The following is a 23,158-nucleotide window of genomic DNA, read 5'->3' as shown; positions in this document are numbered from 1 at the left end:
TTGTTGACCATGTACCCAGGATGTACATCACATGGTCAAGCTGTCAGGACTCACTGTGCATAAGAACCAGACCTGCATTCCTGCTCTGTACGAGTCCAGGGGCCCTAAGCCTGTGGCTCAGGCCTCTGAAGGCATTGAAGGATACAGATACTGATGAAGAACATAGGATGAAGATCCGTTGAGGTGTCTCAGTGGATCCCAGAGCATGTGGCACTGGCCAGCTCAGGTGTGGGGGAGGGGGAGAAAGCAAATGTCCTCTGAAAAGTGTGAGGAGGAGGATGGGGAGGAAGGTGTTGGTCAAGTGCCTGCCAGGAGATCGTAAGGACCTGAGATAGGATCCTTAGAACCCATGTAAAAACCAGGTTGGCATATGTCTGGAGCCATAGCACTGACTTGGGGAGCAGAGACAGCCAATCTATCCAGGGAGTTCTGGGTTCAGTGACAGACCCTGTACCAAAAATCTAAGCGGGGAGTGACAGAAGACATCCAACATCAACTTTTGGCCTACACATGCACACCTTATGTGAGCACACGCGCGCACACACACACACACAAACACCACACACTCTCACACACGTGCACACGCGCACACAGCAGCTATTTGGATCTTTTGTTTAAAATAGCATGAAGTTTGCACATAGTCTACACACCCTTCTGTCCATGCCAAACAGAGATGACAAGGACTCTAAGACATTAGAGCATCACACTCCACTGCAAGGAAAGCCAATGCAGGAAGCCCGCACACGGTCCGTACACGTGAAGCCACCTTCCCTAATAGTTTCTCCCCCCTTTTTCCTGTTGGTTTTCCTGTTTTTCTTATTTTTGAGACAGAGTCTCATGTAGCCTAGACTGGCTTCAAACTTGCTATGAGCCAGTTCTGACCTTGAACTGCTAATCCAATTGCTGGAATTACAGGCATGAGCCACTATACCTGGCTCCCAACATCTATCTCCCCTCTTCCCTTTCTCGGAGACAAGGTCTTACTGTGTATCACTGGCTGACCTGGTTCTCACTGTGTAGTCTCAGCATCTGGAGTGCTGGGATTACAGGTCTGTGCTGCCATACGTGGCTTTTCCAAACACTTTTGATTTTTCAGAGGCTAAATTGTTGACTGTGGAACCCTCGCATACAGAATTGGCTGTCCCCAGCACATCCATCCTGGGGTCTACTCTCCATACAGCTGGATTCTCCTATCTCCTGAAATACCCAAGAGACCTATATCACATATCACCAAATGCCTGGCCTTAGTGTAATGTGCATCCATGTGCACACACCATGACAGGGCCTGCTCTTTGCTCCTTGGTCCTTCCTCTCTTTGCTATGAATAAAGCCTGTGGGCTGACTGGGTAGGTCTTTTCCATGCACATCTACCCATGATAGGCCCCCACATTCGCAAGAAGGCCAGCCCTATGCAGGCTGGGGACTGCTTCCACTCTCAGTAGCTGTGAGTCTTTCCTCTTCATGCCCCTGACCTCCATGGTCAGTCTGGCTCAAAGATGTCCTCTTCCCTGCCTGCAGTATGAATCAGCACTTTGCTCTCTAAGTGCAGACCACTATGGCTGTCTGTGTGTCCCTGATGGCACTGGATGGGCCGCATGGGCACTTCTTAGTATGTGGAGAGCAGACACTTAGCAGGACAAAGAAATCACTGTCCAAGGTCCTGGCTTGAGAGCAGAGACACCTACATATGGAGTGGACTGGGATCTGTGCTCCTTGCCCTCAAGGAGGGCAGAGAGGATGGGCCTGTTCAGGTGCCCAAAGTAGAGAGGAAGAGACCAAGGTGAAAAGCCACTGTGTGCCTTGTCACTATGTCACTTTTGGCTGACCACCTTAAAACCCCAGGTCCCACCATGCCTCATCATGCTCATCTGCTTTCCTCCTGTGGATCCAGGAGGAAGTTGGCTCTCCTTCTACCGTTCTTTAGACCCCCTGAACCCCATCACCCACTGTGCCCACACTCATCTCAAGATTCTCCTACCTGTGGAAAAGCAAAATTTTCCCTTGGTCCGGGCAATGTCCATGCCCCCACTTCCTTCCTTCCTCCCTTCCTCATCCTCTTTTTCCTCTTCCTCCTCCTTTTTCTCCTCCTCCTCCTCTCTTTTTTAAAGATTTTATGTATATGAGTACACTGTTGCTGTCTTCAGACACACCAGAAGAGGGCATTGGATCCCATTACAGATGGTTGTGAGTCACCATGAGGTTGCTAGGACTTGAACTCAGGACCTCTGGAAGAGCAGTCAATGCTCTTAACCATTGAGCCATCTCTCTAGCCCCTCTTTTGGTTGTTTTGAGACAGGTTTTCTCTACATAGCCCTGGTTGTTTGGGAGTTCATTACATAGATCAGGCCAGCCTCAAATTCACAGAGATCCGTCTGCCTCTGCAGTACCAGGGATCAAACATAGGATTTCACAGTTGCTAGGCAACCATTCTACCCACTGAGCTACATTCATAGCTCCCAGAAAGAGGGTAAGAGCATCTTTCTGTCCATCCATAAAGAAGACAATCTTCACTCTGTAAATGCAGTTAACTAGGAGACTTAGAGTCAGTGGAAGGCATGACCATTCTCAAATAGCAGAAAAAGAAAAACTGGCCATTTCTGTCTTCACAGTAGGAACTGCCTAGGGCCAGTGGCCAGTTCCCAAGAGTAGGCGGTCTCCTTTGTTAGATGCCAGAAGCCAGCACTCATCCTGGGTGCTGATGATGTGGGCTTGGAAGATGAGCTGAAGAAGAGGATGCTGCAGAAGGAAGCTGCTGAAGAGGAAACTGTGCAGTGGTGTGGAGTGGTCAGACCTCAGCTCCCCTCCCACCTTGCTGGAAATGGCTCCCAAGGAAGGCAGAGAAGGGACTTCCCAGGTCCATAGCTGCTCCCCAGCCCCCTTCCTCTGGCGATGCTGAGTCAGCCTTCTCTGCCTCCCCTCTTCTGGGCAGGTCCCTGCTCGCCACCTCCCCTAGCTAGGAGGCCAGGGTGTGGGCAGCTCCAGCAGGATCCCTCCTGCTCCCTCGCATGGATTTAGGGAGGTGGAAGAGAACATTTTCTGGACCCAGGGGCCTCCGAAGTGCCTTGAATGCAGTCTAGGTCATTTCTTGTTCTGAGAGCTGGACCATCAGGAAAGCCCAGGCACAGAGGCCGTGTGGACAGGATGCTGAAGACTGAGCAGGGTGGCTGCTGTACAATGGAGATGGGCAGGCAGGATGGAGGAGGTTCAATAACTTTCTGGACTTCAGTTGGGCTGTGGTGATCAGCCTAGTTTTGTTTTAGCTTGCTTAGTTCTTTCTTTCTGTCTGTTTGTTTGTCCATTTTTGTTTTCTGACACAGACTAACTTCCAATTTGCTAAATTGCTAAAGATGACCTTGAAATCCTCATCCTCCTGCCTCTACTTCTGAGATTACAGGTGTGGACTCTGTGTGTAGACAAGCACTCTACTAACTAAACTACACTCTGGAACTCTCTCTCTGTAGACCAGGCTAGCCTCAAACTCACAGAGATCCACCTGTCTCTGACTCCTCCTGAGTGCTGGGATTGAAGGCGTGTGCCACCATGCCCTGTTTTTACAAACATTTTCAATTCTCCGTTAGCTAAGCCTGTGCCTACAGAATACAGAGGGAAAGCTATACAAAGTCAAACATGTATTCATTTATTTAGTTTTCTTTCTGTTTTTGAGACATAGTCCCATGTATTTCAATCTCTAATTCCATATGTAGCCAATGAACTTCTGACCCTCCCCAGGACTATTTCAAGTGTTCTCCCAAACTTCTGGCTAACTTACCATTTCCTGACTGTCTCCCTTTTCCTTCTCCTTCTCAGCTGATGAGACTTGCCCCTGCCAGGCAATCACTACTAAGCAACAAGCTCTTGCTAAGTAGCCCAGGCTAGCCTCAAACTCATGATTCTTTAGGCTCAGCCTTTGTCATTGGGGATCACAAATGTGTACTGCCACACCTGGTTTACTTTTTCTTAACACCAGAATGAGGGGACACCGACTACAAGGTGAGTGCCAGGAGCTCTTTGTACAGTCATGAAGACACACTCCAGGGTGGGAGAGAGATTTCAGTGAATAAAGATGCCTATTGCCAAGCCTGACAAAGTTCAGTTTGATCCCTAGAATCCACACCGTGGAAAGAGAGAACAGATTCCTGAAGCTGTTCTCTGATACCCCCACCTCCACCCCAAGCCTGCTGTGGCCTGTGCACAAAAGCAAGTGGACATGTACAATAAATAAATAAAATGTAATTAAAATTAAAAACTAAAAGAAATAGTCCAGAAGGAAAGTGGAGACAGTACAGCTATGAGAAACCAAATCAGCTGAGTTATAGGAAGGCGAGCAGGGTGGGATTTTGTAGAGGTCCTGCTATTGTGCGTGCTAGACTTCTACAGAACACTAAACAGCAACAGCATCTGTAACTTCTTCTCCAGTTCCCACCCACTATGACGATATCTGTCATCGTGAGTGTCTCTCAGTGACGTCAGAAACTGTGGCTGTAACAGCAGCCGGGTCACCTCATTTCGTGATCAGGGGTGAGGTCTCGCTGCAGTTAGCAGAGCTGGGAATGAGAATTCCATTCCTTGTCCCATTGGGAACATGAACATGGCATTAGCACCCAGAGGCTCAGAGGAGTATGATTCAAGGGTTCAGTTACCCAGCAGGTCCTACGGCTGTAGGCTGAGTAGCCACACTACACGCTCAAGCTCACATAGCTTCCTGCTTCCATCCCCTATCCCCAGAAGCCTCTCCAAGCCCAGAATCTGGCAGCACCTCACACTCTGAGCTATTCCCAGATTTCTGAGGTCCAAAACAATGCCCAGAATGTCCTACCAGGACTTTGGGGGGCATACACTGAGGTCTGGAGTTCTAAGTTTTCCCTACTTATGTGTGCCTTCAGAAGTTGGATCTGAAGCATGGAGTTTGCCAAGTTTCTGGCTCTGAGACCACAGAGGGATTCTCAGGAGCTGCCCCAAGCCACGAATACACAAAATGACCCCCAACAATGTGAGTGGGGTTAAAAGTGGCTTCCCCAGTCTGGCTGACACTTGGGAGCTGCAATAGTTCTTAAAACTGTGGCATCTGCTCTGCTTTGGCAAGAAGCGAGGGCTACACCACTGTCCTCACTGCATTGGGTTCTTCTCCCCTTCCCTGAGTCCTAACACCCAGAACAAAAAGGCAACTCTGAGAGATGCCACCTTCCAGGCATCTTGTGTCCAAGCTACCACAAGCTCATTGGCTTAGCCTGTGGACAGCTGCCCCTTCCTGATGCTGCTCAGGACCTTTTTTTCTGCAAATCATCTCTTGCTATGTTTGTCCCTTCAAATCCCAGCCCTGTATCTGTCCACCCTCAGATCTAGTTGCTCATGGGAGATGTGTTCACAGACCCTGTATGTGACAAACTAGGACAGGTGCAACCCAACGCCACTTGGGACAAAAAAACCAAGACTTTGTGAGTGGAGTCTATGTCAAGACTTCAGGTTGCTATGGTAAAAACAGTGGTCCCAGCACATTGGCTCCCAAGGGCACCCCCTTATGCATTCCTGTTCAGGTGTGAGCACATGCACTGGATGCCAGGGGTCAATCTTGTGTGTTGCTCCTTAGGAACTATGTGTCTTGTTATAGGGTCTTTCACTGGAACCTAGAGCTTACTATCAGTGAGCTCCAGGGGCCTGCCTGTCTTTACATCCTCGACACTGACATTTCAAAACTACGCTACCAGATAATGCTTTTTATGTGTGCCCTGAGGATCAAACACAACAGGCCTTTGTGCTTGTGTAGGAGATACTTCATTTACTGTCTGAGCCACCGTACACTTGGCCCTGATGTACTATAACACTCTTAAAATGTAGTAAGCCCCAGTCCAAGCAAAATAACATTCATGAATGAGTCTAATATAGAGAAACGCAGCAAGCAGAGTCCGTGTGCAGCCAGCGCATCTAAATGACAGTGTTACAAAAGTGGTTTGCCTCCCTTACCATGCCACTTCCGTCAAGGGAGAGTCATCAAGAGGATGAGAGTGGGGATCCCAACCGTGAGGTCTCATCTGACCCACTGTGCTGGTCTATTCTGGTCTGCCCTCTGAGATTCTTGGAACCTCAGTGCCCATAGCTGAACCATAGGTGACAGGGTTAAAGCATGGTGTCGGAAACGCAGTTTTAAGCTGCTGACCTGAGGTCTCTTCCAGTCTGACATTCCACAACTCTAAAGGTAACTCAAAGACAAGGAATCTTCGAGTCCAAATGCAAGACAGCTGAGCATCTTCATGGGCCCTGAAGGCTGTTACCACCTGCCTTTTCTATCCTCCCCACCCCATTCTCCTAGGAGTTAAGGATGAACATAATTTCCCCTAGACATCTAAAATTCCACTGGCCTCTTGGGCTACTGCTCTCCCTTAAAGGCCAAGACTTATCAGATCCGAACCTCCAAGAGATATCAGGTATTAGAGAAGGGATAGGGACCAGTGGAACCCAAACACTGCCAGTTAGCCAGTCACCCTTGCCTGCTTACAAGACCCTAGAGATGGCTACCAGCCAAACAAACTGGCAGTCTTTATCCCATCCAGAATGAACCTAGTCTTTATTAAGCCCCTAGTGCCAACTGTGAGCTTTCAGGAGTGTCTGAGGGACTCTCCTTTCCCCAACCCCCTATCTCCTTTCACAAAGCATCCTTCTGACATGTGTAAACCAGTGTCCAGACAAAGACAGAGAACCCTCAGGTTGTCCTGACTTAGTCTGCACCTTTAACTTTTACCCCGGAGAGCACTAAGAATAGGAGACCCTGTAACCAGTCACTCCCACTGTAACCAGTCACTCCCAATCCATATCCAGCTCCTCCAGTTGCGAGGTCACTGTAAGGTCTGAACCCTGCCTTGGGGTGATGGAAACAGCTAGGGCAGGAGGGCCCTGCCTGGGCCTGGGGAGAAGTTGGGAGGCGGCACACCCTCGCTGCACCCATTTCTCTGCACCTGGCCTTTGTGATTCACGACCGGAGGAATTCACTCCACTTCCCCTCTCTCTGCCAACCAGGGTGGAGGACAGCCTCTTGGGAGAAGCCTTCAATCTCTACTTTCAGCTAGAATTTTAACTGTCCAATTGAACGTCACATTGTAAGGTCCTCTGGACACCCTTCCCCCGCCCCCCCCCAAAAAAAAACAGTGTTCCCTGCCACTTCTCAGAAAGGTCTGGCCACCCCACCCCACCCCAAGCCTTTTCTTGGGTCCCAGAAGAAGAACTGGCAACCAAAGTTAGGTAGTGGACCCTAAGCACTTCAGACCCCATGTAACTAACAGGCCATCATCAAAAAGTTCCAAAAATACAGATGTTTAAACTAAGCCTCAGAAAGCAGGGCTGAAACTTTTTATCCTTACAAAAGCATGTGTGTGTGTGTGTGGGGGGGTGTCAAACAAGAATAACCCACACCAGTAAAAAACGCCTGTGTTATGCCAATCAGATCTCAGACTCCTCTTGCTTTCATTTTCACTAATGCTGTTAAATTTTTATTATTACTTAATCATAGTTTGTCTTTAAAGGGGTAGGCATGGCTGTCTACTTAGAGCTTGCTATGTTTTGGAACATAGCCCTATCCTTAGACTCGGGGTTTCATCCTGTGGCTGCAGCCACGTGAGCCACGCCTGCAGCCGGCAAACACTAATGGTTTTTCTCCCTCCTCCTTTCCTTGCTCCTGTTGAAAGGCCGGGCACCTGGCCAGGGATATAGCAGAGACGCTGGCTGTGACATGCAGCAGAGGAAGGAGGCTGGTCCAGGACTGGGAGATGGGCAGCAGGCCAGGCCAGCCTGGGCCAGCACTGGCCTCCCCGGGCCAAGGTTCCCCAGTTTCTATTTGGTCTCAAGTGGATTTTCCCATCCTTGTGTCATGGCACCGGATCCATATTACCTGGTGTCAAGCCTCCAGGGGCAAGCTGGGGTCCCACTGGTATTTATGATGGAAGCTTCTGGGCAGGCGGAAGGGAGCTGTGTGAGGAAGTAACTTGGCAGGGGTGCCAAGGCCGGTTGCATTTGGACAGGCATAGGTGAGAAGCCCGGGGTACAGTGCTATTATTCACTTGAGTACTGACTCCCTTCCTAGTGTCCTGACCTCAGTTTCCCTATTTATCAATGAGGTGGTAGACTTTATTCTAACTGAGGCTTCAAGATAGGAGTGGGACATACAAGTCCCCATTGCTTTTCTGACTTAGAGTCACAGCCTATGGACAGGGCCTCACTGCGCACGCGCGAGCATGAGCGTGCATGTACACATGCACACAAACACACAGACAGAAGCCTTGTATACTTGTGCTCCTGCTACCTGCCTGTCCGGGAGTGTCTCTTGTCCACCTCTCCCTGCATCTGTATCTGGTGCAGGAAGTGCCTCGCTTGCCTGACTTCTCTTGTCCGCTGCTGGCATGGAGTCAGGCACAGTAAGCACTGAGTTGGATCCTAGCAGGTGGGGTTCCCAAGGCTCTGCCCAGGCCCAGAGGGAACAAAGAGGATCACGGGTAGAGAGGTCTCTGCTGATAAGGATCCTGGGCAAGTATGCTGTGGATCTATGGAGTATCCATCCCATTCAGGCCTTTATCTCTGGAGTACTGTACCTCTCAGTGGCATCACCAGGCTTCCACACTCATACCTAAGACCCAGGGCATGGGGCTCACTGGACAAAGCACACTGTCCTCTCTCGAATGGCGCTGCCCAGGAACCACCCAGATGGAAAGCTGTCCCCAGGATACCTGTGTTCCTGAGATTCCCCAACATTCTGCTGCCTTCCCACAAATGGACGGCATGCCTAGAAAATGGAAGCCCTCCTTGAGATTCCAGCACTTTCTGAGTTGGGGAGGGGTCCCAAATCCTTACTCCAGGCAGCGCAGCGCCCTGCCTGAAGCCTTCCCAGCCAGCGCCTGTCCTGCCCCGCCGGGCCAGCAGGATTACTGACACATACTTTGAGCGAGTCCTGGCAGGCGGGAGGCTCCCGCGCCGGCGGCCATGTGTTTGCCAGCCTCCCTGGGCGGCAGCGGCACGTTCTGCTGGTGAAGGAATGTGGAAGCGCCAATGTATCAGACACCTCGAGGGTGTCACCTGGGGAGCCCTGGAGGGAGACCTAGGTAGAGGCAGAGGCCAGGTTCCTCTAGGTCTCAGAGCTGGAAAGTTGTCACGTGGTGGGATGAGGGAAGGTATTAGAAATATCAAAATGTGTCCCCATGTCCACCATGCTTGGGTACAGTGTCTGTTGTTCACTGGAAAGATTCTGTCCGTTCATCCACTCGACACAATCTTATTGGTTGGCAACAAAGAGCATAAAAGCAAATCCAAGGAGGAGAAAGGAAGCCATACTGCCATACTGACTGGGTCCGCTTGACTTTGATGATGATAGGTGTTGGAAGTTCGCTCTTTCCGAAGGGGGAGGAATGCTCCTGGGTACAGGTCCAATGGCTAAGGCCTCACTGGTCATGGGCCTATGCCTCCTCTCTGAGATTTAGCCCCAGACCTCTCTACAAATGCAGTATGTGATCAACAGCTCATCACAGAGACATGTTTCCTTCAGGTGCACATGGTAGACTTGAGGACTTTGTGGACTCTAAGGAGGGCTATGTGGCCCCTGTGTTGCTAACAGTCCACTAGAGGTTTCAGCCTTCAGAAGGGAAGGGAAGTGGCTCCCTTCCTCAGCCTTGGATTCTGCCACTCATCATGTCCTAGATAGCAAGACTAGTACCAGGACAAGCCCTCAGGAGGCCTTTTTCACACCCTGAACCTAGGTCAGCCTCCTGTCAGTTCCCTACACGCTTGCCTCAGCCTCTGAGGCCAAGCAGAAGACGAAGCCTTCTTCTCCAGAGGACTGTCAGAGACCCAAATGGTCCTCATTGAACCCTCTCAGCCCAACAGCCTAATGCTTCACCTTCCCAGAACAGAGGCAAATGCAAACATGCCAAAGGCTGGGCCGGCAGTCCTCACACGGGGACCTAGGGTCTAGAGAAAGGAAGAACTCTGCGGATGAGTGATTTCAGGCTGGTACACAGGCCTACCAGACCAATCAGAGAAGAACCTAACTTGTTGGTGCACTGTCAGTAAGCTGCCGCAATACCCCCCCCCCACCACCGCCACCACACATAGAAATTGCGTTCCTCACAGACTGATCTTTTACAGTTAGGTTCTGGTCACATATCAAAAATCACTGATTGTATTCTGATTCTGAGGGCCAAAGTGAAAAATCTGAGTCCTATTTCCTGAATCCCGGACCACACCAAAAAGAAGGATACGTGAGTTGCCAAGGGTCTAAACCTCCAGGCCAAAGGATTTTTGTTTTTTGTTTTGCCACCCCTCCCTGATAGGGTTTCTCTGTGTAGCCCTGGATGTCCTGGAACTCATTCTGTAGACCAGGCTGGCCTCAAACGCAGAGATACACCTGCCTCTGCCTCCACAATGCTGCCATTAAAGGCATGCTGTATGCACCACTGCCTGAGCAGACCAAAGGTTTGTACACGGGATCAAATGTAAGTAGGGGATGTCACCAGGACATTCATAATTGCCTAAGAGTGTACTCAGTGCTACTGAATTGACTCACTCTCTGCTCTCTGGCCACAAAGGGGTCTGATATAGAAAGTCATTTTAAGGGGACATAAAGCTGGTGGAAGAAAGACACCAGCCTTGGAGACATCCCCACCCCCATAACATTTGGAGGGTGAGAGCATCAAAGTCTGGAAGAGCTGGGCAAGTTGGTCTTGGGAAAGGGCTGGATTTGAATGTTCCTCTTGTGGTTAATGATGGCAGTTTGAGTGATTGGCAGTTCTGAGGACACAACACCTAGCCCGGTGCCCCAGAAGTCACAATACTAGTAGTAGTGGTAAGCTATGTAGGGTTCAGATTTCTTTTGCTTTGAGAGTTTTATGTTAGTTACTGACCAAGTGAAGTGAAAGACTGGGAGAGAAAGGGAAGGAAGGAGGGAACAGAGAGAACTGAGAGACAGAGGTGGACGGGTGGGGAAAGTGCCTGAAGATGAAGGAAAGAGAGAGAGAGAGAGAGAGAGAGAGAGAGAGAGAGAGAGAGAGCACAGTCTTTAATGGCTGGACTGGGATGAAGACTCATCATAAATGACAGCTCTGGAGTAACGTCTGCAGCCCTGAAGCCAGCCAGGAAATGAAATTCAGCTTGGCTCTTCCTCAGTCTTTGCCTAGCTGTACGCTCTCATCTCCTCATCTGCTCCACACAACAGCCTATGCACCTGTTCACCTTGGCAACCTGGCAATTCTACACGGACCATCGCCTCATCTGTAATCTCTTCACCTTATACCCACACGCCCCCTAGTCTGTCTCTCTTATCCTCCCCCCAACCCCCTCTCTCTCACCTACCCTGTGTGTTCCACCAGGCTTTGTCCCCACTGTGAGGCTGACTGCTGGCATCCATCACCAGGTCACAAGGAGGTGGGAAGAACGCTAAGAGCCCTAATTCCTTGGAGGCTGTCTGTGCCCAGCAGTGCACGGCCGGGGGGGGGGGGGGTGTCAGGGCTGCAGAGAAGAGTGAGAAGCCAGGGGGACCTATGTGCTGAGAAGAGGAACTAGAGTTGGTCCTAAAGAAATGGAGCTCCTTAAGTGTCCCTGGGAACACAGCACACTGCTTCAGGGATACCAGGGAGAACCCCACGGAGGAAACTGTTAGAACTCCGGAGGATCCGTGAGAGAGCTGAGCACCGGCCCATCTGCTCTGCGGTGTTTCCCATACGCAGGAGCTGGTGGTCCAATAGGAACATGTTCACAGGAGAGGGACCCTGATGAGGAAGGGAGAAAGGGGAGCTGGAACACTGGCTCTCCCACAAGTAAAGGAGCAAGGAACAGGGACACAGACAGGAAATCCAGGTGGCAGTGAGGGCATGGGGTGAGTGTAGGGCTGAGAACTGAGACAACAGCAAGAAGTGGCCAGTGAGGGTGGGGACACAGCTGTGTAACCTGCGGAGGGGACAGAGGGAGTTGTGAGTTTGACTAAAGTCAATTTCCTACCACCTATTAGCTCAGTGTCTGGGGAGAAGGACAAGGCTGAGCCACAAGGCTGGCATCTCTAGACAAGAGATGAGAAAGGGAGAGGAAGGAGGGGGCCCCCAGATGTATCTTCAGAGTTTCTCCAGTGTGAGTCCTCTGATGGAGCCTACTTTCTTTTAGCCTCATGAACTGCTTCTCTTCCCTTGAGCTCTTTCCAATCAGTTATAACTCTGTGAGAAGAGAATCTGGCAAGGGAGTGGAAAGAGGGAAGAGAACCTTCCTCTGAGATGCGGTTTGGTCCACTTGCCTGACCCTTGCCCCAGCTCCCGAAGATCCCAGAACAAACACTCATGGAGGTCTTACTTTGGATGGGTCTGTAGTATCAGGACTGGCAATGGGGTATCGAATATACCACCCATCCCTCAGAGTAGGTCCTAGGGATGTGGTAGACCTTCATGGTTCCACCAGAAGCAGAGAAGCACCAACTTTCTCCTCTCTCCCTCCCCCGCCTCCCCGCCCCCCCAAGATCCACACCATCTTCAAAAGCCTAATTACTCCTGATTTGAGATTTCCTGGTTTTGGTCCTGCAGGTGAGGAACTTCTCTGCGGTTCACTTTCGCTTTCATAGGAAAGGAGAGCTGGGGCCAGAAAGGCGGAGGGAGGCTCAGGCTGGCTGGGAGGTCAAGTAAAAGATTCAGCACGCAGGCTGAGCGTGAATGTAACAAATCCAAATCTTAAGAAAAGGTTCACTGAGTCCCCAGTTTCGCCTCTGTATGGTGCTCACCAGTAACCCACCCAGCACAGTAGCCATGATGTTCCTCCACACTGGGGGCTATGCCTCATCTAGGCCCAGAGTGTGGGCAAGAGAAAAAGAGAAAAGAGGAGACGCTTGAAGCTTGGGTAAGTAGAAACTGCAAAACAACCTTTATTAAAGAGCCAGCTACCACGCTGTATCAAGCGACTGCTGACACTGCCACTGCCGCCGCAGTTTTAGGAGACCCTTGCTCTCCATTGTGCGGGCGCGATCCAGCTGACACTTTGAGCCTACCAGGGACTGAGAGGGAATAGAGAGGGCAGGAGGGGAACTAGGTCTTGTCCCTAGGAAGCCAGAATCCCAGAGCGAGGGGGGCTGCGTCTCAGGAAGCAGAATTGTTAAGTGTGAGAATCCTACAGAGAACAAAGTGGGAGTAGGGGATGGGCGGAGAGGTGGCCCTTGTCACCCAACCCCATGAATACCAGGTGGACTTCCGTATCACTTTCTGGGGCCAAAGGGTTGCCCCGGTCCTTTGAGGGGAGGGGTGGGAAGGCTAAGGGCTTTTTCACTTTTCACACCCCTCCCCTCTCACCTGGAGAATGCCGGGTGCACCCGAGGGGGGGGTCTAACAACCCAGGTGAAAAGGCTATACTTCTGCGGGCCTGGGTGGACCCGGTTAGTGACCCCCCACGACCTCAGGGACTAAAGTCCCAGGATGGCGGGGTAGCCTGGGGGTTGGCGACAAGGCCCTTCTTTATGGGAGTAGAGCGGGGGCGAAGGCGCTTCCTCTTGAGCCCAGGAATTCCGCGGCGGCGGGTTCTAATTAGAAGCCTGGCGCAGCAGCGGGCAGCCCGCGGGGCTCCCTCGGACGCGCTGCCCCTGGCTCCCCGCGGACGCCGGGACGCGCCTCAGTGTGTCCGCGCTCCTAGACGCGCCCGACGCAATCCTCGCTCCCGGAGGCCACAGGGCTCCACAGGTGCCCCTCCGGGTCTTAAAAATCTCTCGGGAGCCGAGGCTCAGCTAGATCTCTGTATTGCGCAGCCGCTGCCCAGCAAGCAGCCTCTCCAGCCCCTAGCGACTCCCGGTTGCCCACCCTCCATACAGCGGCGCGGGCCCTGTATCCCCACCCCAGGTTTCTCAGCTCTTCTCCTGAAGCATCTCGAAGAGAAAAATGATTATCGGATTAGATGTACTTCGGCTCGCTGGGTCCCCCCTTCCCCTCGGCATAATTATTATAATTCCAGGCAAGCTGTCGGAGTGTTCCTGGGGGGTGGTGCGCATGTTTGTGGGGAGGCTTCTGTCCAATTGAGTCTCCACCAGCAGTGAGCGCCGGTCCCTTGACGCTCCCAATCCTCTCGCTTGTGTTCGAGGAGAGATCTGCGCAGCTGATCGTGACCTTAAGTCTACGCTCCATGAAGGGAGGAAGTGTCACACACCCTCAGGAAGGGTCGCCCCAATTTCTCCTTCTCTCAGGGTACGTGCGGAGGACGTAGGGCCTGAGAGTTAGGACCTATCCTTGGATTAATCTCACTCCATCCCTACGCTGAGAAGGTCTTCTAGTGTGCCTTGTCTGGCGCGGAGGATGCTGTCCAGCCTCTCCAGGACCGGGTCCCCAAGCCTCTCACTCCGGGGAAACTCAAATCCCTTACTTTACCTACTGCTCAACCCTTCCAGCAGCAGCGTTTCCTTGTCAGCCAAATATAGGCTGTGGACGGCAGACCGACCCTTCCACCCCGACAGCCTCGTAGAAGCTAAGCAAAAGCATTGGGGAAGCGCGCACGGCTCCGGGCTGGCCCCGGTGCGCCTTGCCGCAGGCTCCGAGCCACTCCCCGCCCGGTCTCGGACTGTCTTTACGTAACTGCGCTGCCCCGAGCTGTTCGGTCTTGTCTTGCCGACTTTGTTTTAGTGTGTGTGTGTGTGTGTGTGTGTGTGTGTGTGTGTGTGTGTAAAATAGGGTCCCTAAGATGAATCTCCCTCTTCGTTGGCGCGGCTTCCCTCTTACCCTCTTTCTTCGACCATCGCCTAGGCGTTAGTGTCATGTGTTGACCCGCTTTCTGCCATTCTTGTTCGACGCCAGGGACAGCATGGACCTTCACTGCCCTCCCTCCCCTCCTGCCAGAGGAATCAGTATCCCCGGAAGCTCCGCCACCCGCGTCCCAGCTGCGGCCCGAACAGGTCCAAGTGGCAGCCAAGGAAAACAACCCGCCCGCAGCCAGTGCGCGGAGCGACGGTGGGGGCCCTGCCCCAGGGGGCGGTTGCCCTAGGGTGGCATTGAGACCCCGGGAGAACGCAAGTAGACTCACTCACCACCAGATCGGGTAGCTGCCCAACGCCTGCTTCAGGCTGCAGAGCACTAAGAGGTATCCGAGAGGAGCCATCGTGGGCTTGAGCGCGCAGCAGGGGGAGTCCACCCCGAGAGCGCGGACGCCGGGGCTGGCCCGGCCCTGGGAGGTGGCGCTGCTGCAGTGGCTCTGGGCCCTCTGTGGCAGCGGGGTGCGCGGGGTTCCCGGGTGTGCACCGGTACACGGGCTCCGAGGGCGGCGCTGCGCCAGGTGGGCCGGCGGCCGGGCGGCGGGCCGAGGCCCTGGGCGGCGCGGGGCGGCGGGGGCGGGGCAGCGCCGCGGGGGGCGCCCGCCGGGGCTGGGGCCGGGGCGGGGCGGGCAGGGGGCGGGCGGGGCCCTGGGGGTTTGGATCCTCGCGTCGCTGGCCCCTCCCGTGGCCGTGGGTGCGCGGGGTGCTAGGGTGAATGGGAGAGTTCCCGGCGCTGGGGTGCTGAAGGTGTGTGCAGAGTGCGGGGTGTGTCGGTGTTCTTGAAGGGAGTGCTGGGGCACTGCTGGTATGTGCTGGACTACAATGCGCGTCGGGATGCACAGGGTGTTGGATGTGCCCAGGTGTGCATGGCGAGTTCTTGTGCACGGGGTTAGTGGCCTTCCAGGACCGCGCTGTGCCAGCTGAGAATTGCACTGCGTAGTCCTCAGACTTGGGCTTCATTCTTCCCGGTCTCAACATATCGGGGTCAGAGGACCAGGCTCTGGATCTCCAGCCCCGGGCTCCCTGAGCTCAGGGCAAGACATACAGCCCGCCTCTAGCACTTTCTATTCTGCCACATCCTGTCTCTTGCTCTTGGCAGTGTTGAGGCTCCTGTCGTCCATCACCTTGTCTCAGGAGTCGGTCTGTAGCCACACCCACTCCCGAAGCAGGGAGTACTGCCGGACTCTGTACGCAGGTAGTTGTTAGGGAGTCTAAGTCCAAGAATTGATCCCTCTACTCTCTCCCTCATATCCAGCCAGGGACGAGAACACAGAAACTCATGGGAAGGAAGTGCCAGGCCCTGGGCTCAGGTTCTGGAACCACTGCTTTCAAGGCAGTAGTAGGCTACTGGGGGGGGTGGGGGGGGAGACTGATGATTTTGGCAAACGTTATTTTGCCGATTGGGAAGGCAAAGTGAAATTTCCAAAGTCAGACACATTGATTCTTCCTAACTGAGGCCACTGGCAGAATTTTGTAGCCCAGAGAAAAGACCCTAGGGAGTTTTGTAATTTGAGGACAAGGTACAAGTTTGGATGTGCTCCAGCTTCTCCCTGGAGCACCTGAAGGCATAGCAGATAAGAGACACCTCCCAACAGGGATTGGTCCTCAGTACACGAGGCTGTAAAGGAAGCTCAGCAGGAATTTTTGTGGTATTTTGAATTGAAGAGAGAGCCACCATCACAGAGCTATAAACACAAGTTTCAGGCTCGTTCATGGTTCATGGTACTCTGTCCACTTCTAGAGCCCGTGGTCTTGAGTCATGACTCACCTGTAGCTTGGTGGGAGAATAAAGTGGTCTCCAGTATTTCGGGGGTGGGGGGGCCATACAGGATTGCTTCTCAGAGCAAGAGTTGCCCAGCTGTTTCTGTAAGCTTAGTACAGATTGGAGAAACAGAGGCAGGCTGTTCCCTAGAGCCTGCCTCCTCCTGCCCAATGTTCATAGTGGTTTACCATTAGTAAAGGGAGCTCATGATATTGAAGATGCCATCCATGTTTTTATAGACCCTGGCTCCAGGAGTCACCTGGAGATGGCATCAGAAGACCCAAGTACAGAGAGAGAATCATTCTTTTTCTTATGCATCACCATTAGGAGTCTGTGCAGTAAGTAAGTCTGGCCTTTGTTCACCCTCCCCAGTCTGAGTCACTGCTAGACCTCTACTCTCAGAGGGAAGAACTCTGGAATGAGGCAGGGAGGGAGGAGAGCTGGCTCATCTACCTTGGACTTTCCCTCTCTCTCAGTGAAAATCCCACCCAATTATCGAATTACTGGGGGAGCCTGGGCTATGGATGGGATGGGGGCTTGAGCTCTGCAGGCAGGCTTCCAGCACCTCCACCTCCCCAGTGCTGTGGGTCTGGTCTGGGGATTAGATCCATGGTGAGGAGCACTCCAGGGACTGCTGGCTCTCCAGACACAAAGGAGAGTGATGATAGTACCCACCGGCTGGATATTTGTCCTTGCGCTCCATAGAACTTTTACAGATTCCACCAAATGAGGCATGTAGGGACTGTTGTCTCAGGCCACCCCTCCCACCAGGGCTTGCAGGTGGGCTGTCTTGCTGGAGGCTTGGGTCATCACACTGTGCCTTCAGGACAGTGGAGCAAACCAAGCCAGGGCAAGTGGGAGTTGCTGTTGTGCTGGGGCATCCAGGACAGTTCAGGAAAAAGCTCTTTCTAAATTCCCTGTAGTTGTATTGGCCCTAGTAAGGCCAGCTAAAGGGAGGGGGAGAGCGGAGAGGAGGGGAGCCAGAGAACCTTGGTTCCCCAGGTGGGAGAAGATATTTGAGGGATCACTAGCCCTCCCAAGGACCCTGAGCCAGTGTTGCTCAGAATTTATAGGCAACCACGACCATGTGGGAGACCCCACCCTCTTCTGGATCTCATCCCTGGGCAGCAGAGTAACATGGAGCCTGGGAGATGGCGTTTTTTCATTTAGTGTGCACCATTGTCGTGGAGGGCTTTTTTACTACACTGGAACCTCAGGGGTTTTTCTCTCTTCTTTTCTTCCATTTTTGTTTTTGTTTGTTTGTTTGGTTTTGATTTTCGAGACAGGGTTTCTCTGTGTAGCCCTGCCTGGCTCTCCTGGAACTCGAACTCACTCTGTAGACCAGGCTGGTCTCAAACTCAGAGAGCCACCTACTTCTGCCTCCTGACTGCTGGGACTAGAGGCGTGGGCCACCACCACCTGGCCTTCCTTCTGCTTTTGTTTGTTTTTATTCCTTGTTCCTTTGCTTTCTACTTCTCTTTCCCCTCTCCTTCCTTCTGGCCTGGAACTCCTTCTTTCCTTTTTCAGCCTGGAACTCGCTACTTAACTCAGTCTGGCCTTGGTCTTGTCCTCTGCCTCTGCCTCTGTTTTGTAGGAGCTGTGTGTCATCACTCACACCCGGTGTTTCTCTCTTGCCCTCTGACTAGCAGTCAGGCTTTGGAAGGCTGTGCAGTGCACAGGCACACCTTCATTTTGTCTCTTACTGGGAACACATGCATTGCCTATGGATTCCTCCTTGAGATCAGGTTGCTCCCACGAGCGCCCTCTGCTGGCTCCTACGGGCTGTCCCTTGTCAGTCAATGTGCCTCCAAACCATGTATGTAGGGGGGATAGCATCTATACCCTTGTCACAAGGTTGGGCACCTGGTGAATATGTGGTGGATGCTGACAGGTGAGACCAAGTCCATTTAACCACAGGCCTTCTCTCAGCACATCTGAGACAGCTGAACTAGGATGGGCAGAGACGTGGGTGAGGCCTCTGAGCCATTGCTGCAAATGGTTTGTGGTGACTGAGAGCGTTTGAGGTTTTCTGTGGAAACCACTCTGGAGCTGGAACTCTAAGGACTGTGGTTTTGATGAGAAAAGACAACACCATGTATGAGTGGTTCTGGAGGAAAAGTCACTTTTGTCCCAAAAAAGGGCTTAGTAAGCAGGCAGGGTGGGATTGCGTGGGCAGAAGAGGCGGCCCCTTCCATCCCTGTCCTGCAGCCTGTCAGGTGCTTCCTTCCTTCCTTCCTTCCTTCCTTCCTTCCTTCCTTCCTTCCTTCCTCTTTTCCTTCCTTCCTTCCTTCCTTCCTTCCTTCCTTCCTTCCTCTTTTCCTTCCTTCCTTCCTTCCTTCCTTCCTTCCTTCCTTCCTTCCTATAATGTCCCTGGCTGACCCTGTGGAGTCCTTCTCAGGACCTTTTCACAGAGGTATGGGTCCTCTGAGCTCAGAGACAGAAAGTTGCAGAGTTTTCTCTGTATCCAGGTTAAAAGAAATGGCTTTTGGGTACTAAGAAATTAGATCCAAACAACATTCAGAAGTTACCTTGTTAAAAATCTATATAGACTGAAAGAAATACATACTGACTCACGTGCACACTGTGTGTGTGTGTGTGTGTGTGTGTGTGTGTGTGTGTGTTGATGGAGACCAAACTCAGGGATTTGCATGCTAGCCCTCTAACACTGAGCCACACCCACAGCCAACATATGCTGTGGGTTTTTTATTTATTTTATTTTTATTTTATTACTTTAAAATTGTTTATGTATATGAATTGTTTCCCTGAATGTATGTATGTGTGTCACATTTGTGCTTGGTACCTAGGGAGGCTAGAAGTGGGTATCAGATTCCCTGGAACTGGAGTTACAAATGTTTGTAAACCACCACATGGGTGCTGTGAACAGAACCCAGGTCCTATGCAAGGGCAGCAAATGCTCTTAACCACTGAGTCATCTTTTGAGCCTCCTTATTTTTGTGTTTTTAAAACTTTTTTCATGTATGGGAATTTTGTCTGTGTGTGTATATGTCTGTGCACCATGTACATGCAGGTTCTGTAGAGGCCAGAAAGTGCGGGTGTCAGATTCTCTAGAACTGGAGTTACAAACAGTTGTGAGCCATAATGTCAATGATGAGAATTGAACCCAGGTCCTTTGGAAGAGCAGCCAGTGCTCTTAATCACTGACCTATCTATCTCTCTGCCCCCCCACACCTCCTTGTTTTATTATTTTACGTGTACGGGTATTTTGTTTGTGTATATGTCTGCGCACCATAGGAAGAATACTGAAGGAAGTCAGAGGGTATCAGATCTCCTGGAAATGGAATTACAAGTGGTTGTGAGCCACCATGTAAGTGCTGAGAATAGAGCCTGGGTCCTCAGGAAGAGCTTCCACTACTCTTAACCACGAGCCATCTTTCCAGCCACGCATGCTACTTTAAGGCTACTTTAAGTTCATTTATTGTTGTTTGAGACAGGGTATCTTTATGTAATTCTGGAACTTGCTAGGTAGACTGGATGGCCTCTAATTTGAAGATATCTCCCTATCTCCATCTCCTGAATTCTAGGATTAAAGGCATGTACCACTGAACCTGGCTAATTTCTTCAACACCTGTAGTTCCTCACAGACCAAACCCAGAATCCACAGGCTGATATGTGTACCATCTTTGCTTTTAACGGTAGGAATAGTCTCCAAGCACAGCCTCACAGAGACAAGGTTTTTGAGAGGAATTTACAGCCATCTGCACTAAAAATGAGGCATACCTGTATCTAACAGCCTCCTCGGACAGCAGGGAACGCTCTACACCACTCGTGAAGCGTGCACCCTGGGATGCCTTGGCACACACTTTGAGAAACAACACACGAGTGTAAACAGGTGAGATTGTGCCCTAGGTGGCTGTGTGGGACTGACAGGAAGAAAAGAAATGATTCAACCACATCTGCTCCTGGAGCTGTCCTTGAAGAATGAACTTCCTTGACCTTTAACTCTGGTCTCCTGCTTGGTTCTTTGCTCCTGCTAAGTCACTTAGCAGCCGTCTCTGTTATGCACACCTGCCTGTGTAAATTGTTCCAGCCTGTTGATGGTGTGTTCCTTTCTTCACAGCCGGTGAGCTTCCTGCTCACCTGGGACTGCTTTTCCTTCTTGTACCTTCTTTCCACGACTTTGTTTCTCCCTGGCGCCATCCCCCCCCCCCCCCCCCGCAACTTCCTAGGAACCAACAACATTACCACTTCCACAGCCTTGTCCGCAGCAATCATTGACATGGCATGCCTTTGAAGGGCCTTTGCAAGCAGGGCTTCCAAGTCAGGTGATCTAACTTTGCTGGTCCCCTCATTTCACCTTCTGTGTGAGGATGCTTGTACGGTCTATGTCTAGTCTACACCCCGTCCCAGCATGCATTGTATTTGTTCCCAGCCTATGTAATGCTTTATTCAGACTGGACTCTTGTGCCTGTCTGGCCTTGTGCTGGGCAGGTGCAGCCTTAACAGCTGTTCCATTTGTGGTTTTGTGTCCACCAGTTGTCTGGATGGTCTGCTTCCTCGACTGTGCCCCTTACTTCAGCATCTTGTCCTACTGACTTATCCTGGTGTGTTTCTCCTATCAGATTGTTTATTTCTTACCTTGGGCCCACCCTCTTTTCTCCCTTCCTTCCTTCCTTCCATTCTTTCTTGTTTTTTGAGATAACATTGAGATCCTGTAACCAAGGTTCATCTTGACATAGCTCTGGGTGTCTTGATCATGATGCCTTTGCATCCAAGTGCCTTATTTTCTTAGCTTATAGTAATACTTACAGTCACCTCCTCCCTCAGCCTTTATCCAAAGCTTTACTTTCTGTGGTTTCAATCCCCCACAGTCGTCAAAAGTCCAGAAACACTGTGAGGAAAATTCCAGAAATAAACAACTCATAAGTTTTAAATTTCTCTCCATTATGTTCAGGGTGGTGAAATTTGTCTCATATGGAATAGGTATGGACTTATTCCCACCCCCCAACATACCTATACTGTGGCCTCTAGCCTCTCCTTAAGTCTGTTATACGACTGACTGTGCTTCCATTTAAGTCACCCTCTCTTTTCTCAAAAGCTCCAAAGAGTAGTGACACTGGAATTCAAACATGTCAAAGAGAAGCTAGGAACTGTTTCCTTTAATTAAACTGGTAAACGTTTTCAATAAAGAAAGAAAACTTGCAGTATTCTGAGATTGCCAAGGACTACATAAGACTGAGTGGTCTGTCCTCAGAGCTGAGAGGAAGGAAATGGTTCTGTTTATTCTGCATTTGGTTGTTCAGCTCCCAGTATGCCCAGTTAATAAATTCAACTTCATCACAGGTATGTGAGGGGAAATATATATATACACACACACACACACACACACACACACACACACACACACACACACACATATATATATATATATATATATATATATATAGAGAGAGAGAGAGAGAGAGAGAGAGAGGAGAATTTGGTGGTTGTTACTGGTTTTGTGCATTCATGTGAGGTTTTTTTCTCCAAAAGTGTTGTGAGATGCCTTTACTTGGACCCTCTGTGCAGATGTGTGGCATCATGGATCTCTACGCAGAAGACAAAACCAGACAGAATCTCAGAGTGATGGGTGCAGGACACCAGCCTCTGGCTTGCCTGTGGAGCTAGCATCACATACATCCCTTGTGGTGGGGTGGGATGAGCACAAGCTGGAGCACCAGCTGTGAGATCTGAGAGCCCAAGCAGCTGGTTGGGTAGAACCCTTGAATTCTGGAATCCTATGATTCTCAAACCAAAGGGTCATAGCTGAGGCATCACAGAATAATAAAAAAATGGAATTTGGAAATTGAAAAAAAAAATCACAGTGCTGAGACTTTCTTAGAAATCCTGCTGTGTCACAGCAGGTCAGAAGCTTTAGATTCAATGTTTGGCGCTCTGATTCCAAGGCTTTAGGAAGTTGAAGGCTTTAGACCAACTCTGCCTTTCTGCTTTTCAGTCAATACTGCCACCACGTGGAGATGCTCAGGGCGGAGCAGCTTAGAAAGGACCGGGTGTCCTTCGCTAGTGTAGCAGGATCTCTTTAGTTACATACAGATTTTGTGGTGTCTCCTCTCAGTAATCTCTACAATCCCATGGCCCAAGTCAGGTTTTGCCTTGTGTGGAGGCTGCATCTCGTGACTGTGGAGACCGTAACTCCTCCCTGTGTGTGCCAAGCTCTGTGTGGCTGAGGCAGGTTATTCCCTGGTAGATATAGGTGTTACCATCCTTGAAGTCTAAGTCAGTGGACACTCCTGTTCTAACCTAGCTATGAATGTGCAACCGAAATGGAGCCAATCTGCTAAAGAGGCACCAGCAAGCTCATGCTCACCACAGCATCATTTAGAATGGCCAAGACACAAAGCCCAAGAGGCCGCCAACTGATGGATGGGTGAACGAAATGTGGCCTGCTGTACTGTCAGCCATAGAAATGGGTGAGTTTTGTGATGTGAATTGGATTAGTGGATGGAATACAAAGCAATTAAGCCAGGCACAGAAAGACAAACACTGTATGTTCTACCCCATATTGGGAAGCTAAAAGTGCTTATCTTAAAGAGGAAGTATGTTTACAACACTGAGAAAGTCTCCCTTCCACTCAGGGTTCTCCTAGCCTCACGATTAATAAACCAGACCAGCCTCCGGGGGTACAGAGAGGTCAGCTGGAGCCC

General features: G+C 51.1%; 1 protein-coding gene across 1 annotated transcript in view; it reads right to left on the bottom strand.

Moving 5' to 3' along the window:
• The window catches only part of Wnt3a (Wnt family member 3A), a 44,339-nt gene extending 29,117 nt beyond the window's left edge, over nucleotides 1-15,222 (bottom strand). The window contains exon 1 of the mRNA XM_034506434.2: nucleotides 15,011-15,222. Coding sequence (XP_034362325.1) covers nucleotides 15,011-15,081 — 71 coding nt within the window. The 5' untranslated portion in view covers nucleotides 15,082-15,222. The remainder of the gene's footprint in view (nucleotides 1-15,010) is intronic.
• Between the last annotated feature and the right edge of the window lie 7,936 nt (nucleotides 15,223-23,158).

The sequence above is a fragment of the Arvicanthis niloticus genome, chromosome 6 (assembly GCF_011762505.2).
Source record: "Arvicanthis niloticus isolate mArvNil1 chromosome 6, mArvNil1.pat.X, whole genome shotgun sequence".
Lineage (NCBI taxonomy): Eukaryota > Metazoa > Chordata > Mammalia > Rodentia > Muridae > Arvicanthis > Arvicanthis niloticus.
The sequence above is the reverse complement of the archived record's forward strand: the minus strand, read 5'-3'. Positions and strand labels throughout refer to the sequence as shown.